The sequence below is a fragment of the Ictidomys tridecemlineatus genome, chromosome 11, assembly GCF_052094955.1.
Source record: "Ictidomys tridecemlineatus isolate mIctTri1 chromosome 11, mIctTri1.hap1, whole genome shotgun sequence".
Classification (NCBI taxonomy): Eukaryota; Metazoa; Chordata; class Mammalia; order Rodentia; family Sciuridae; genus Ictidomys; species Ictidomys tridecemlineatus.
In genome coordinates, this window is record NC_135487.1 from 61,846,476 (window position 1) to 61,863,268 (window position 16,793).

Consider the following 16,793-nt stretch of genomic DNA (forward strand, 5'->3'; position numbering starts at 1 on the left):
CAGAATCCTCCTTTAAAAAAAGGGCCAAAGAAAGTGTATCAAAATTTATAATCAAACCTAAAACAAAAAATGTACAGATTTCTAAGTTCAGAAGCTTCAACAATTATTTTTTTTAAACAGAAAACTATAAATCCACTGTTTTAATCCACATTTAAAATTAAACCTGAAACACAAAATAACATAAAAGTGTTATAACCTACAAGAAGCACACCAGGGTAGCAAACTACAGAAACCTTAATCTGTAAAATGAAACCTGAAATAGAAAAATGATGAAAATACAGCATATAAAAATTCACTCACATAAGAAAAAACAGTAAAGTGTTTCCTAAACTATTTATAGTTTTGTTTTCAGTATTAATGAGAAGTCTGTGCAAACTGTCAATCTGGCACAATGCTAAGAGGGAAAAATCAACTTGTTTTCTACTAAGCGAAAACTTTCTAGTTGAATCAAATTTTACCTACCTTGTCTAGGTCTCCCTTTCCCCACTTTACTTTTGAAGCTAATATAAACCTTACAATTTTAGGAATCATAACAAATATGAAAATAATTTCAACTAAATGCTTTCTGAAACAATTAAAATTACTATGGCTATAACTTACCTCCATCTTCTAAAGGTCTTTTTTGTCCCCCATAACCATAGTCATTTGAATTTAATGATGTACCAGCATCACCCCCAATTTTTGCTGCAATCTTAAAAAACAAAAACACACCATTACCAAGGATAGCAACACAAACTACTATAAATTATTCAGCTCACAAAAGCAAAGTCACTTGATACAATGGTAAACTAAAACCATAGTTCAAATTTATCAATATTATTAATACTTCACAGAGTTAACAACCAATCATGGTCTGAAATGAAGCTTCCAATACATCCATATAAGAATTAACAAAGTAGCTGAAATCAGTCATCGTTAAGGAATAAGACTAGTTTTGAAGAAAATCTGGATCCTAATGCTATCTTTCCATATTTTTTCCCCATGGCTTTTAAAGATGTTTATGATCACAGAGCAAGTGACCACTTCTAGGACTGTAGTACTATGGTGCTAAATTAAATGGTTAGTAGACACATGTGGTTACTGAGTACTTAAATTGTGGTCAGTCCAAACCGGCATGCTCTGTAAGTGTAAAACATGCACTTGGGATACTGAAAAACTGCAATTAATGGAAGAATATAAAACATCTGAAAAGTTTATATTAAACACACATTGGAAGGATAATATTTTGTGTATGTTGGGTCAAACAAAATACAGAGCTTGCATTATATTTCCACCAGACAATATTATTCTCAGAATAAATGCTGGAGTCTAGGGAGCTCTTGTCTAAGAAAATCTTAGCTGGAAAATCATAATTCTTTTTAAAAGGCTTTCCTCATGATGGTGCACTCCCAGTGGCCCAGGAGGCTAAGGCAGAAGGATCCCAGGTTCAAAGCCAGCCCCAGCAACTTAGGCCTTAAGCAACTTAGCCAGACCTTGTCTCAAAATAAAAAATGGCTCAGGACGTGCCTTAGTTGTTAAATACCCCTGGGTTCAATCTCTCAAAAAAGCCATTCTCTTAAATAAGTGTTAATTTTAAGAGTGGGGCAACCAGTCCGATGTGTGCCTGTAATCCCAGTCCGATGTGTGCCTGTAATCCCAGCTACTTGAGAGGCTGAGGTAGGAGAATCTCAATTTAAGGCATCTTAATGAGATCCTGTCTCAAAATAAAAGGGCTGGGGTACAGTGCATGCCCAGCATGTACAAGGCCTTAGGTTTAATCCCCAGTATCCTCTGCCACCCACAAAGAGTGGGACAGCCAGTGCATTCCTGTAATTGCTGTTACTCAGAAGGCTGAGGCAGGAGGATTACAAATCTGGGGCCAGTCTAGGCAATTTAGAAAGATCCTATCTTAACAACAACAAAATGGCTGGGAATTTGGCTCAGTGGTAGAACAGTAAGTGGTGTGGGGCACACAATTTTATTTGACTAAACCAACTCCATATAAGAAATACCAGCTTGAAGTCACAAACAGGGCACAGCCAATGGGCATTTATTGCATTTTTCTATGAAAAGAAAAATGGAACTATTATTACTGGCAAAGGTCAAACTCCACAATACTTTGTATTATAGTCATCATTAAAGATGTGTGATGGACTTATGAGGGTTTAATCATATCATTTTAACTTTGTGTCTGAAATCATCCATGTTTAAAAAAAAAAAAAAAAAAAAAAAACTGTTGGTGACTGAAATTCCCAAGAGATCCTGATGTGGGATTAAAAGAACTAATCCAACTGCTTCACATTTGTGTATAATCAGGACACTGGAGAGGCTGAGTATATTCAAGGATATTGGTGTCTTAAATCAAATATGGATCACTTAAAGCCAGTATGTATCGTACTCCACATAATATCTATCTTTCCAGGTTTCTTAGATTTACCTTTTCCTCATCCATAAATGCAAATACCTACAACACAGGGTATATTATTAAAATGCATGATATAAAAAGGCACATAATTTGACTTCCCTGATTCTAAAGCTTTGATGAATGCAAACTTCCTTATCCATTTTTCATTTTTTCCCCCTAAGAAGCCTACTTTCATCTTTGGGCATACAATTTAATCTTATTACCTTCCTCAAAGTTTCCCTAATCATACTTGAACTCCTTCAGTCTCAAAACATTTAGCATTTTAAGAACTTAAAACAGTAAATGGCATTTACAAAGCTCTGAATTTGCAAAGCAACACGCCTTGAACTTTAAGGAACTTCCACAGAAAGAATACTTACTTGTACATAATTTACTAAACATTTCTAATCATGGAATGGTTCTACAACTATGCATATGAAAATGAAAGTTGATACTTAGTTCGCTTAAAGAACCAGTAATATCTCAAAAACGGAGTAAATACAAAGACATTAAAGATTTTAGTATAAATATTAAGAGATTTGATCAAATATATTTTCTAAGTTATTACAGAGGGTTAATTTAAAAGATAGAATTCCTAAAAACCAACTAACTTCCTGATATACTCAATTCTATACATTAAGTGTGGGAACTTCTTACTTTGAAAATATACAAAAATAATCCAAGCATACAATAAGCAGATCACCAGTATGTAAAGGGGAACAGTGAGAGGAAGAAGGGTAGGGAAAATGGAAGCATAGGGATTGAAATGCAACAAATTATATTCCATGCATAGGTGAATATCAAAATGAACTTCACTATCATATATAGCTATAATGCACTAATAATAACATTGAATAATCCAAACTTTCTATTTGGACCCTACTCTACTCTGCTTTCATACATATATGTATGTTTTAAGCATTTCCACATTCTTCACTGGCCATCCCTAAAATCCAAAAATTTTGAAGTCAATAGGAAACTCAACAGATTAGTATTTTTTTTTTAGTTGTTATAGACCTTTTTTCTGTTTATGTGGTGCTGAGGATCAAACCGAGTGCCTCACACTTGCTAGGCAAGTGCTCTACCACTGAGCCCCAATTTTAGTTTTTTAAAAAAGCCAATTCTCAGAAGATAACTATCTAAATGCCAACTTTCAGTCCACTACATGCCTCTTATGTTTTTGGTGGAGACATGGTACTGATCTTATTTCTTTCTAAAACTGTCATTTACCACATTTGCATATAATGAAATGGTAAAAAAGTCTCTACACCTACCTTGTGGCAAGATGGCAAAAATCAAATTAATCAACAAGATATGTTTAGCTCTGAGTTTAATATGTAGCATAGCCTCAACAAATTGCTAGTTATCATGACAAATCAGCATACATATGATTCAAATTTAAGGCAGGGTCCACAAATATTAGATTAAAAAATGCATTTGGGTCAAATATAGTTGCATCCTACTTGTGAAAAATGTGCCTGGAGACCAACAAGATATACAACTTCTGTAGACCTAGGATCTGATATAGCTAATAACATGCATTTTTAAAGAATATGTTATTGTCAAAACAAAACTCAGAAAGTATTGAGTACCAACTATTGGCAAGGTCTTATGGGAGTTCATGGTCATAAACCTGAAATGTCAGATATGATGGACACCTGCAGTATTACACCACCATTTTCTTATTACCACAATCAAGCTTGTTAGCAACCCAAAGTCTATCATATCTGATCCATCTGTATTTTTCTCACCTCTTTCCACCTTCCTTGCTCCACTCAATACTATGTTCCAATAACTTCACTCTTGGGTTCTGGCCATTCCCCAAATCCTTATACCTTTGCACATGATGCTTTTTCTTTATTGGCCAAACTCATTCTCCAATGCCTTGAACAACCCCTTATCCCGTATTCCTTTACATTTCCCGACTCACAGTAGAAATGCTTTATGAGAACAAGCCGATGAATTAAGTGTCCATATTTTGTCTACAGGCGTATAAACGAAAACATTAAATGCAGAAATTCTGTTACTTGCCTTTGGTTCTCTGACTATATCACAGATTCTAAAAAGTGAGAGAATCCAATTCATACCTTAAAATAATTTCCAGTTTCTGGCTGAGGATATAGCTCAGTGGTAGGGACCTTGCCGAGGCATGTGAGGTTCCATCCCCAGCACCAAGTGCAAAAAAAAAACAAAAACAAAAAACCCCTATGTCTATGAATAGTGTGGCACAAAACACAAGTTTTAATAAAGACTGCTAAGTCTTCCAACCCAATCTTATTTAAAACTTGCTAACAGTGTTTCTGTTTGGTACATAAATGTTTCAACTGCTTTTTAAAAAAATACTCTGTAGTTTAAAAAATGCACAACTAGTTTTAATGATGAACTTTTGTTCACTACAGATTTTGATTTTTGCCTCAATCCTGCTGGTAGGTAAAAAGTTAATGAACTCCTAACCATCAAAACTGGTTTCCACTTACCGTTCGCCTGACAATGGTCTAAAATGCCTAGCACCTAGTACATATTCCGACCTTAGTTTAGAGACTAGACCGCACCAATATCACATATTTTAAAGCATAAGCGCATCAGGGGACATCTAAAAAGAACATTCAAGTTAAGTAATCTTCCAGGTGCCAGGAGCACATAAACCATTTTTAAAAATGGCTTTAGCCTGGGAAAGAAGTGCCTTCAGGGCAAATGTACGCACCTACGTAATACAAAGAGGTCTGACCCAATTTACGACTCTGAACAGAGAGGCAGATTCAAATTGAAACCGCGGGTATAATGGGCCTGAGGCCATTTTGAGAAAGGAGGAAGGACTCACACACAAATCCCGCCCAAAGGAAGGTGCTTGGTGCTTTCTAGAATTGCTTCCTTGTAGAAATGAAGGTGAATGTTCCCGAAAGCCCACGGTAATTGGCCCGCTGACTGTGTAGGCCGCTACTCACTTCCAGCGTGAGGAAGAGAAAAGATCTTTATTCTTCCTTGTGAGACTCTTGTTGACGGACCCTTAGCCTTTCCAAACTCATTACCAGAACCTTCCATCCCTATTGCTGCTAGTACTACACCTTCATACCATGAAAAAAGGCATTCGTTCTAAGGAAGAGGGAAGGGAGGCTGAGCTAACTTGTTGGAAGTGCTAGTACTGCAGAACTGGGCGAGACTTAATGCCATCTCGGAGTACCATGCGTTGGAGTTCCAACGCTAAGAACACAAAACTTGAGTTCTGGTCTCCGGTCGCTATTATCAACGTAGAACAACGTGAATCTTCTCAAATTTCAGCCCGGAAGAGCACCTCTTTCCTCTTCCTCACGCTGGAAGAGATAGCGGCCTACACAGTCAGCGGGCCAATTACCGTGGGCTTTCGGGAACTCGCCGTGCGATCCAGACTTACCTGCCGGGCTCTCTGCAGCGCATCTTTGAAAGCATCGTTAACTCCTCCTCCACCACCGCCGCCACCACCACCACCAGCTGACCCAGAGGAGGGTGGAGGCACTGTTGAATAGTCTGCCATGGCTACACTACAAGAGCCGCTGCCGCTTCTTCACAGAGACCTCCTCTCAGCTAACTGCTAAGAAAGGAAGAAAATGGCGACCGTCGAGCTTCTATCACATTCTTGCGCGACCATCGTGCCGTAAAGGGGCGGAGACTGAAAGATGGAAATCCCGCGATGTTTCTGAGGCGACGTGCTGCCGTGGGGGGGTGGGGCTGAGAAAGAAGGAGCAGCAGAGAGCGTCGCGAGAACTGGGTTCAAAGTTTCGCGAGAATATGGTTTATCTTGGCGCCTCCTTTCCGCGCGTTGTTGGGGTGAGGCTGGGTAATTGTTCCTTCGGGTTGGTGGGTAGAACTGGCGCGGAGGCTGCCGATGGGTTTGGGTTGCAGAAAACTTGAAGGAAAAAGAGTAATTGTTGCTTACCAGCCGCTGCCTCTGGAAGGTAGTGCGGAAAAATTTCTGCCAGGGGTTATTCTGTGTATCGGCGAGGAAGGGCTTGACGCCGAGGGGCGTGACGGCAACGCAACAGTGTCTCGAGAGCACCGCGGCCCGGAGAGCGCCTGAGAGAAGCGCGCCCCGGACGCCGTGCGGCTATGCTTCTGAAAACGCCTGCCTGGCTTAGTGGAAACCCAGCATGATTTTCAGGGTAGTAAAGCGTCCCTGTATTTACCTCTAGGCTGTCAAGATTTTGGAGTTTTATCACAACTGGGGATGAACTGAGGTTGGAAGTCTATTATAAATTATCGAGCTGATTTCCACGTTTTTTAAGTTGGTGAATGAGCAGGCTGACAATGACTATCTGTTGAAAACGCGATTACTTATAAAAATCAGTGTTAATCAGAATTGATAATATAGGTTGTGGGTCCCTGACCATTTTTATTGAGGTCCTTATAATTTAACATCCGTTTCTTGCCCAGAATTGATTTTGTGGCTTCTGTTTTTCCCATTCATCTGTGTGTACTCAAATGTAAGGTCATGTTCGGATTGTCAACCCTGGACTAACTGATTTTGGGGGGGCCGGGGGAAATTTCTATTAATATATTTACCAAATAATTTCAGATTTTTTCTTTTCAGAACTTAGCGAGCATATTTTATTTTATTAATAGTAGCAGTAGTTCCAGAGACAAGTTAGGGTATTTTACAAGTTATTCTGTTCGTACTTGAATATCTTATTCTGTTTCCCCAAATTCCTTCTATTTTAACAAAATGAGGTAAAATGAACTTCTTCAACTTTGTGGTACTTTGGTCTTCCGTGAATTAATCTAAAAAAATAAAAAGGTATAGGAATGTAACCCAGTGGCAAAAAGCCTGTGGTTCAACCCCTAGTACCAAAAAAAAGTTTTTGTTTTTGTTTTTTTTTAAGTGGAAATTGTACTTGGGAAAGTAGTTAATGTATTAGACTACAGTATATCAACAAACTATAAAAGCAGTGTTGGGTGTATTGCTAAACAGAAACTTTATATTTTTATTTGTCTGACCAACAAATATTTATTAATGAGTAATTGTTTTTTTTCATGTTTTATTAATTAGATACCAGTTAGACCTTCTGGTCAACATAATTTACCAGTTATATAATTTACCCCCCTCCCCCCAAACACCTTTATTTCATGTATATTTTAGTTTTATTTAGATATTGAATGTAAGAACCTCTATACACACGTATACATATATATGTACATATATATATATATATATTTTTTTTTTTTTGATAGAGGTATGGATATGCTAGAATGGGAAGAAGTTGGAATCAGTCTAGACCAGGATTTCTCACCTTCAGTGCTACTAACATTTTAGACCAGAAAAATCTTTGTTTTGCTGTACTGTTCTGCTATTCTAGTATGTTTGGCAGCTTCCTTGTCTTCTCCCTACAGATGCCAGCGCCCCCCTTTGGCCTATCACCAGTTGTGACAACCCGAAATAGATACAGACATTGCATGTATGCCTTGGGCAAAATTACCCCTTATTGATAAGTACTGGTCATCCTTGGTTTCTGTTTCTGCTTCTTCTCTACATCCAGAAAGACCCTATTGACTATAATGCCAATGCATATTCTAAATTTCATTACTTTTGCCCCTACTGCTCCCACCCTAACACAAGTTACCATCACTTCATTTCTGGATGGTTAAGCAGCATTTTAGTTGATTTCTCTGCTTCTGCTCTTACATCCCTTAAATTTGCTTTTTAAAAAATTATGAAATTTGATACAGAAATTTATGGTAATACATACGGTTTCAAAAGTAACAAGCACCCATGTATCCATTCTGTAGGAATATTATCCAAGAAATAAACCATTATGGGTATTTTTGAAGCTTGAGAGGTAACTCTTCCTGATGATTTTACAATTCATTTCTCATACAGAAGATTAATTATATATATTTCGAAAACAAATCAGGTCTCACCTATATATTTCCAATTGCATTTTAAATCCTCTTCTTAGAATGGCCTGAGGGTTCCATGTAATTGGGCCACTGTGTCTAAAACAAACTCCACTCCAAATATTTGTCTACTTTGCTATTCAAGAACTTCCTGCCTATGGAACCTTGTTCTTGTTTTTTCCTTTGCCAATATGCTCTTCAGGTCCTACTCCTTAGACCATTCTGATCTTGCCATTCTGTACTTACTGTCTGATACCATGTTCTCTTTATAGCATTTATCTGAAATAATTTTTTGTAAACTTCTTTATGCCTCTCTTTCATTAAAACATAAATTTCTAGAGAGCAGGGATTTTGTCTCTACCTAGCTTAAAGTTTTGGCACTCTGTATTTGTTGAATGAATGCATGCTGAAAAAACTCAGCTTTTCCATTTTAGGTGTTTTTTTTTCCCCTTAGTACTAGAGATTGAATCCAGGGATGTTCAACCACTGAGCCACCTAGCCCTTTTAATTTTTTAATTTTGAGACACAGTCTGGCTAAGTTGCTTAGGACCTCACTAAATTGCTGAGTCTGGCGATCCTCCTGCATGGGCCTCCCAAGTTGCTGGGATTACAGGCATGTGCCACTGCACCTGGCTTAGTTGATTTAGCAGGTGGATTAATATGTGTTTCTGATTTCACATCTACATAGTGATCATAATGTACATTATCATCCTTGAATGAGCTATATCTGTAAGCTCTTCAGAAATCATAAAGTACTATGCAAATGGGAGTTATGGCTCATATATAAATTGTGGCTCAATGGTAGAGTACTCATCTAGCACATGTGAGGCGCTGGGTTCAATCTTCAGCACCACATAAAAATAAATAAATAAATAAATAAATAAATAAAGGCATTGTGTCCAGGTACAACTAAAAAAAATATTTTTAAAAATGCAGTTTATTTTTTGGTATTGCATGATCAGGAAAAAATAAGCATGTATTCCACTTAATATATACAAATATATTTAAATACTTTTGGTAAAACAAAATTCTACAAAGTCAACCAAATTGTGGGAAAACTATGATTTTTTTTTTTTTTTTATACTGGGGTTTAAGCCCAGGGGCACTTTACCACATCTCCAGTCCTTTTTATTTTTTATTTTGAGACAAGATCTTGTTAAGTTTCTGAGGCTGGCCATGAGTTCATGATTCTCTTGCTTCAGCCTCCCCAATCACTTGGATTATGGGCATGAGCCAGTGTGCCAGTTTGCTAGTGATTTACCTAAGCTGAATATGTGTTAGTTTTGAGTTCATATACTCTTCTCAAAGCTATTTATACTCTTCTTTGTTCTAGCTTAATTTTATTGAAACTGATAAAATCATCTTGACTGCTTATTCCCCTTTCCAGTGTAAATCCTCTTAAAAATGGGAATATGAAAAATAAAAAAGAAAAATTAAAAACCAACAAGAAAAAAACGAACCTATCACGGGCATATCACAATAATCTAAAATTGGTTTATCGTGCTTTGAGAGATTAGCTGAATGTCCTGCTGAAGTATGTTTGATGATCACATTCTTATCAAGGAAATTTTAAAATCAATTTTTAAAACTCTGGCATTAATATGAAAAAATAATTCTTTTAATATTAAAAATTAACTTCTGATAAGTATTCCATATTTTCTCCTCAGGATGAAGGAAAAATCGTAGTTCTGAACTTATAAAAGTCTAATAGCAGGCTGGGACTGTGGCTCAGCAGTAGTGCACTTGCCTGGCATGTGTGAGGCACTAGGTTCGATTCTCAGCACCACGTATAAATAAATCAAGATCTATCAACAACTAAGAAAAAAATTTTTTAAGAAAAGTCTAATATCATATAAATTGCCAAATAATAGAATAAAAGGTAAATAAAAGTTGGATTATTAAATATACTAGAAAGTTTCTTCCTTTTACTTTCTAATATTGCTTACCAAATTGATTCATTCTTAGTACAGCTTTTCACTGTTAGGATTTTTAAAGTCTGTGTGGAATATTGATAGATTGTTATTTATACCTAATGGTGAAAAGTAACCCATTATGGTCTTTGAACAGGCATTTTAGAATGGCAAAATTGTCTAGCTTTCCTGCCTCATTTTATATCCACATACATTCTGATAGATTTTAGCCAGAAGGCTCTCTTATAACCTTATACTCTTACGTTATAGTCTGTTATTGAAACCAATTCTGTTTTTCCTGTCTACAGTCCGAACAGATGCAAACAGGAAAATGTGAGAATTGCAGCCACTTTAAAGTGATGGTCCAGGATGTTATTCAGATTTTTGATTATTAGGGGGGTGATTAATCTTTGTGACTTTGATCTCCATGCTGTTTGAGTTTCTAGGATTTTATTTTAGACTACGGTGTGAATGGAAGCAGGAGATATTTTGTATTTTAAAGGACAAAGTTGTTAACACAAATTGTAACTAACTTTGGAACATTGTAGGGAATAGCAGTTTGATCAGTGTCTGAAACTGGAGGCAGCCCAATGTTGTGGAAAAGACTCTGGCTTTGGTCCCAGAGGATCTAGAATCAAGTGTGTATGCCCTTTGGTAGGTTACAAGTTCTTTCTTCCACTGGCATAACATTAAGAGAGGGTAAAATTTTAATCTGTTTCTTAAAAGTAGCTAACAGTAAAAGAATAATATTTTTGCCTTTGAGAAATTGCTTAGCCAGACTATGTGGTGCATGCCTATAATCTCAGCAATTTGGGAAGCTGAGCGAGGAGGATCAAAAGATGGAGACCCCAGCCTCAGCAACTTAGAGCAGGACCCTGTCTCAAAGTAAAAATTTAAAAAAGGGCTAGAGATGTATGTCAGTGTCTAAGTCTTACTTTACCACTGAAAAAGAAAAAGAAATTGTTGTAGTATCATCTCACCCTAAGTTCCCAGAAATTTCTTTTCTGATTTGGATGCCAAATTTTAGTGTCCTAATTGAAGAGCTATTAGAAGACTGAAGAGTACTATGATGTTGCTAATGACCATTGATTTACTCTAAATCCATCTGTTTACTGTTAATCATTCCACATATTCCTAACTGTGGAGCCCTTGAGCTATTGTGTATTTTCTCTATAAGAAACTGACCTTCGACTTCTATTTTACTGTTGTATGGTAATTCCCTATTTTTTCCAAAAAAGCTTGTCTGAAACTCTAAATTAGGGATTTCTATTCATTCTCCTGTGTGCCGTATCATGGTAGTTTACCATTGTATCATTTGCTGTTTATTTGGAATTCCCACTTGGTTATAATGTCCAAAACACTGATAGTAATAGTATATACCATGTAATAGTCATTGTTCTGAGTTTTTTAAGTGGACTAGTTTATTTGTTCTCATAAGAGGCTTTATGAGATAGAGGCTATTAATATCTCTCATTTTGCTGAGGTATAGATATGTTAACTTGCCCAGGGTAACATATTAGTGTTAGAGCTGCAAGCTGCAATTTGAATGTGGGCAGCCTGATTTGAAAGAAAGGAATTGTCTGTAAAAAGATGGATAAGAAAATGAATGTCTTTGTAATTTCTAGGATATGGTTCATGAATTAGCATTTTTATTTGAATCTTTAAAATATTTGCATTCATTTTTAATCAAGACCTAGACCAAAATTCTTCATGAGAAGGCAGCTCTTTATATAAGGAAAAAATAATGAATTTAATTTGCAAAATTTAATGAACTCATGTCACATGATATAATCCTGTTTTCTATTGTTACATTGGATGGGTTATTAAAGTATATAACACTTTATATGGTATGTTTCTATATATGCCTACATATGTAGTCTGCCCTCTGTGGATTTTGCATTTGTGGATTCAACCAACCATGGATCAGAAATAATCAGAAAAAAAATTCTGTCTTTATAGAACATACACAGACTTTTTTTCTTGTCATTATTTCTGAACAATGCAATATTGCAACTATTTACATAGCATTTACAATTAGGTATTATTAATAATCCAGAGATGACTTTAAAAATATATATATATATATATATATAGGAAGGGATTGGATATATAGCTCAGTGTTAGAGCACATACCCAAATCTATATCTATATACTGGGGGGTATGTATATAGGTTATATGCAAATACTAAATACCATTTTATATGAATGTTCTTGAATTTTAGTATCTGAGGGGGATCTTGTAACCAATCCTCAGATACTGAGGGATGTCTATATATATTAGTGTTATTTTTCAGATACGTTACTTAGGGGTTGATAATGTTTGTAGTCTATTATAAAATAGTCTTTTCAAGACAAGGATCAGATTGATTACTTTTTTCCCATGTTACCACACAGCACCAATAATGGGAAAAAATAATCAATCTGATCCTTGCCTTGAAAAGACTATTTTATAATAGACTACAAACATTATCAACCCCTAAGTAACGTATCTGAAAAATAACACTAATATATTATAATATATATAACCAATATATGCTGTGTGGTAACATGGGAAAACAGTATCTGTACTGTTTTTCTGCATATCAGATATCTTTAGAAAATATTCCAACTTCCAGAGATCAGACTCTTGAATTCTGAGTAAAATTCTTTATAGTTTATTTTTTAGAACTGTTAATGCTGGAAACAAAGGTCCTTTGTGAAAACATGACACACTTTTTTCTGCTTCTTGGGACCTTTCTATGAAGGTAGAAGGAATATCTAGTGGGTAGCCAAAATGTCATTTCCAGCTGTACAGTATTCTTCACGTCTAATGAGAGAAAGAACTTCTTTCTATATCATACAAAAGGGCTTCTTTGAATATATGTATGTTTTGTTTGGCTAGCTGCATATAGCTATTGGTAGGATCTGTCCTTTAACCAAGATCAAAGAAGCTACAACACAGCATCATTATTTAGGAAATTGAAAAGTTCAGAGCTTTCTTCCCTTACTTGGTATGGTAGGACATAACACTCACAGCTTCCCATTCCTTAGGGTTATAATGCTAGGTTGAAAATTTCGGGCCCTTCAGAGCATCTGTCTCAAAAATCTGGCCTTAACACCCATTTCTTGAGTAATTTTAGCTCAATTGTATGCCAGGCCCTCCTGATATATATATATAGTTTTAATTTACTTTAAATTGGTCCTGTATTAACCCCAGTGTGTTTCCAAACCTGTGTCTGCTTAGCTATCTATAAGACTTTTATTTTGCATGTTTTCTAAAAACAATATGTCTAAAACAGGCAGGCATGGTGGCACATGCCTGCAATCTTAGTGACTCCGGAGGTTGAGGCAGGAGGATCACAAGTTTGAGGCCAGCCTCAGCAACTCAGTGAGACCCTGTTTTAAAATAAAAAATAAAAAGGGCTAGGGATGTGGCTTGGTAGTTAAGACCCCTGGATTAAATCCTCAGTACCAAAAACAAACAAAAACATTTTCTCTCTTCATTTTGTAGTCAAACCATTATTTTTTTTCCTTCCCTATTGGATATTAATATACCAGTTCCTTTTATTTCTTCTATTACATTTTTTAAAACTTTGGCTAAAAAAAAAATCCAGATTAAAATTATCATTTGGAGGGGCTGGGGATGTGGCTCAAGCGGTAGCGCGCTCGCCTGGCATGCGTGCGGCCCGGGTTCGATCCTCAGCACCACATACCAACAAAAATGTTGTGTCCGCCAAGAACTAAAAAAAAAAAAATAAATATTAAAAAAAAACTCTCTCTCTCTCTCTCTCTCTCCTCTCTCACTCTCTCTTTAAAAAAAAAAAATTATCATTTGGAGAGGGAGTGGTATAGAACAGTGATAGAACACTTGTTTAAGCATGCACAGCCCCTGGATTCAAATCCCAGCACAGGGTGGACACACACATATACACATCTTTTTCCCTTTCTCCTCTTCTCCCGTCCCCCACTCCTTTGTTTTTTTTTCATGAAACCTAACCTGACTAACATATTTTGGTGATATTTTAGTTAGTATTGTCTGCAGTGGCAAGAGAGAGCTTTTTTTTAAGAACTTGAGGGTATGGGTTGGGATTGTGGCTCAGTGGTAGAGGAGTTGCCTAGCACATGTGAGGCACTGGGTTTGATCCTCAGCACCACATAAAAATAAATAAATAAATGAAATAAAGGTATTGTGTTCATCTATAACCAAATAAATAAAACTTGAAGATAGGGGTTACAGGAGGAGGAGGAAGTAAAGCATTTCAGTGGTGTAAAGCATTTGGCCTAACATGTACAAGGCCTAACATCATAAGGCCCTAGGTTTGATTCCCAGCACTCCAAGACAAAAATCAAAACAACACCCCCCCACACACATATACACACACACACACAAAAAAAAAATAATAAGGAAGAGTTAGTTCCAATCCATACTTCCAGACACTGATTTAATTGATCTGTATTTAAATCTTTAAAAGTTTCTGAAATTAATCCTGGTTAAATGCAGGCCAAGAAACTCTGAAGTCTTAAGTTCTCTAATAACTAAATGGCTCCAGCACCCTGGGTTCCCACATAAATAAACAGAAACCTAATTGTAGTCTTAACCAGACAGAAACCGTTAACTAATCTCTAACTAGGGACTTTCCACTGGCATAAGCCAAATAAGGCTTCTGCTCCATCTTAGCCAATCATATATTTTCTTTGCCTTGTATCTGTGCTTATCTTAGAAAAGCCATTCCCTGTGGCCTTCATTTTGAAGCTGCCTGCTTTTTTAGATGATTCTTAAAAATTTTAAGGTGCCAAAATTTACATATTGAGAGTCCTATCAACTTTTTGTAATGTAGGTTAGGGTAGTGTTTCTTAACCAAAAATTATCAGTGTCATCTTTTGAAGTGCAGACAACAGTCCTACTGAATCATGTTTTGAGGAATCTGCATTTCTTATTTTTTAGAAATGGAGCATTATTCGTATGCTCATGAAAATCTGAAAACTTCCCTTTTACACAAAAAGTACTTAATAAATGTTTGGACAGTTAAACTGAGTTAAATTTTGTTCCCCCAGATAAATTATAGTAAATATTCTGAATACAAGGATCTTGTCCTTATTCCTTTCTCTTTAAAAGAGGACTGCTCAAAGACTGGGTCTTACTCTTTGGTATGCCCAGTAGAGCTTAGTGCTTTTATCTTGGCAAAATCTTTAACTATTAAGTTGAATTCCTTATTATCTCCTACTTATCATTTTACAAACTTAAAGCTCAGCAAATTTTAGAATATATGGTTATGAATATTGAGGGCATTTGAGGCAAGATGGCACTGGAGGGTGACTTCACTCAAATTTTTCTTAAAATATGAGTTTTGGAAAATCCATTTCTTTTGTTTTATGGTGGAGGAAACAGTGACCCAGATTGCTTGAGTGTCTTGTATAAAGTGACAAAATTACTTACAGAGCCAATGCTAGATTCCTATTCAATGCTCTTTATTTCATGAGTTGTCTTCTATATGAAGCAGCAGTTTTGGGGTGAAGGAGATTTTCTCATTAAGTACAAGAAGAAGAAGAATCTGTGCAGAACCAGAAGCATTTTGTTTTTTTTGTAATCAGGACATCTGTCTTACAGCATTTCCTTTTGGAAATAGATTATTGAAATACTGAAGATCTTTACCAAGTGAAATAAAATCTTTAACTGGGTGGGTATAAGATTTAAGACTCACTTGGGATAACAGTTGTGTTGTTTTTAGTAGAACTTTGCTTCTGTGCTGACATTTCCATGTCTATTTATAGCAGTGATCTCTTTGGAATTTGCCTTCTGATTTTGTTTGCTATTTTATGTTACTTCACATTAACTGATGGCCTCCTTCATTTTAAAAAATCTATTTGAAGGAATATGAACTTGAGAGGAAAAAGGAATTAAATGTTTTAGAAACATCTGAAATTAGAGTTTTCCTGTAGTTTATCATCATCATTTATGCTACATTATCTAATTGTAGCCACTAAGGATACAATACTAATTTTTCAAGATAAAATTTATTAAAAATAAATTTTAGAAGTATATGAAGCTTAAAATAAACGTTTTTCCCAGACAGCTATTATTTTTTATTCTAAACTCTGATCCTTAAGTATGTGCTTAGAAAAAGATCAAGAGATTTAAATTGGAGCTGAAGGGCAAGAGAATTCTTATTTAACTGAGAATTAACATAAAGCTTGCTTATTAGTGTATTAATTTATTCAATCCAATAAAAATGTTGGCGATCTAGAAGTGAACACAATAAGCAAGTATTCCATCTTTCTGGCACATATTCTAATTGAGTGAATATTGAATGAAATCAAGAATCACTTTGCAGATTATTTATTTGCTTTTAGGCATTTATTAAGCAATGGATTGAAAAGTTGAAGTAGGAAAAGTTTAATGACCAGGTGGATCATTCATTAAACATTTATTCCCTAATGTAAGTTAAATTATTTGAAAAAATATCTCATGAATGCTAATCAATGTCATTCTGATTGTCATTTTGATGTTTGTTAGTAACCCTGAGAAAAGGCCTCAGATTGCTATCTATGTCACATCTGGGTACCTTCATCTTAGTGCTACTAAGTTCCAGTGACAGTACTGGCCTTAATCTTTTTGCCCACTAAAGTTCTAGTTTTTGTTTATTGTCCTTCACTCT

The 16,793-nt window shown here is 35.8% G+C and overlaps 2 protein-coding genes across 24 annotated transcripts in view; one reads left to right on the plus strand and one right to left on the minus strand.

Annotated features, from left to right (window-relative positions):
- Fubp1 (far upstream element binding protein 1) overlaps positions 1–6,014 on the minus strand; it is a 31,570-nt gene extending 25,556 nt beyond the window's left edge. For 11 of the 22 annotated variants that reach the window (XR_013427865.1, XR_005735252.2, XR_005735250.2 and 8 more), the window contains exons 1-2: positions 5,775–6,013; positions 601–691 (exon numbers count right to left, since the gene is read on the minus strand). Coding sequence is in view for 18 of the 22 variants with exons in the window: in XM_078026524.1 (XP_077882650.1) it covers positions 601–691; positions 5,775–5,894 (211 nt within the window). In the remaining 4 variants the exon portion in view is untranslated. Of the gene's footprint in view, positions 1–600; positions 692–5,774 lie in introns of all 22 variants that reach the window. The other 11 variants (XM_078026527.1, XM_078026522.1, XM_078026525.1 and 8 more) reach the window with 4 other exon arrangements.
- A 63-nt stretch (positions 6,015–6,077) lies between these two features.
- Positions 6,078–16,793, plus strand: part of Dnajb4 (DnaJ heat shock protein family (Hsp40) member B4) — a 36,478-nt gene continuing 25,762 nt past the window's right edge. The window contains exon 1 of one of the 2 annotated variants that reach the window (XM_040288907.2): positions 6,078–6,187. The gene's annotated coding sequence lies outside the window, so the exon portion shown is untranslated. The remainder of the gene's footprint in view (positions 6,188–16,793) is intronic. The other variant, XM_040288908.2, reaches the window with a different exon arrangement.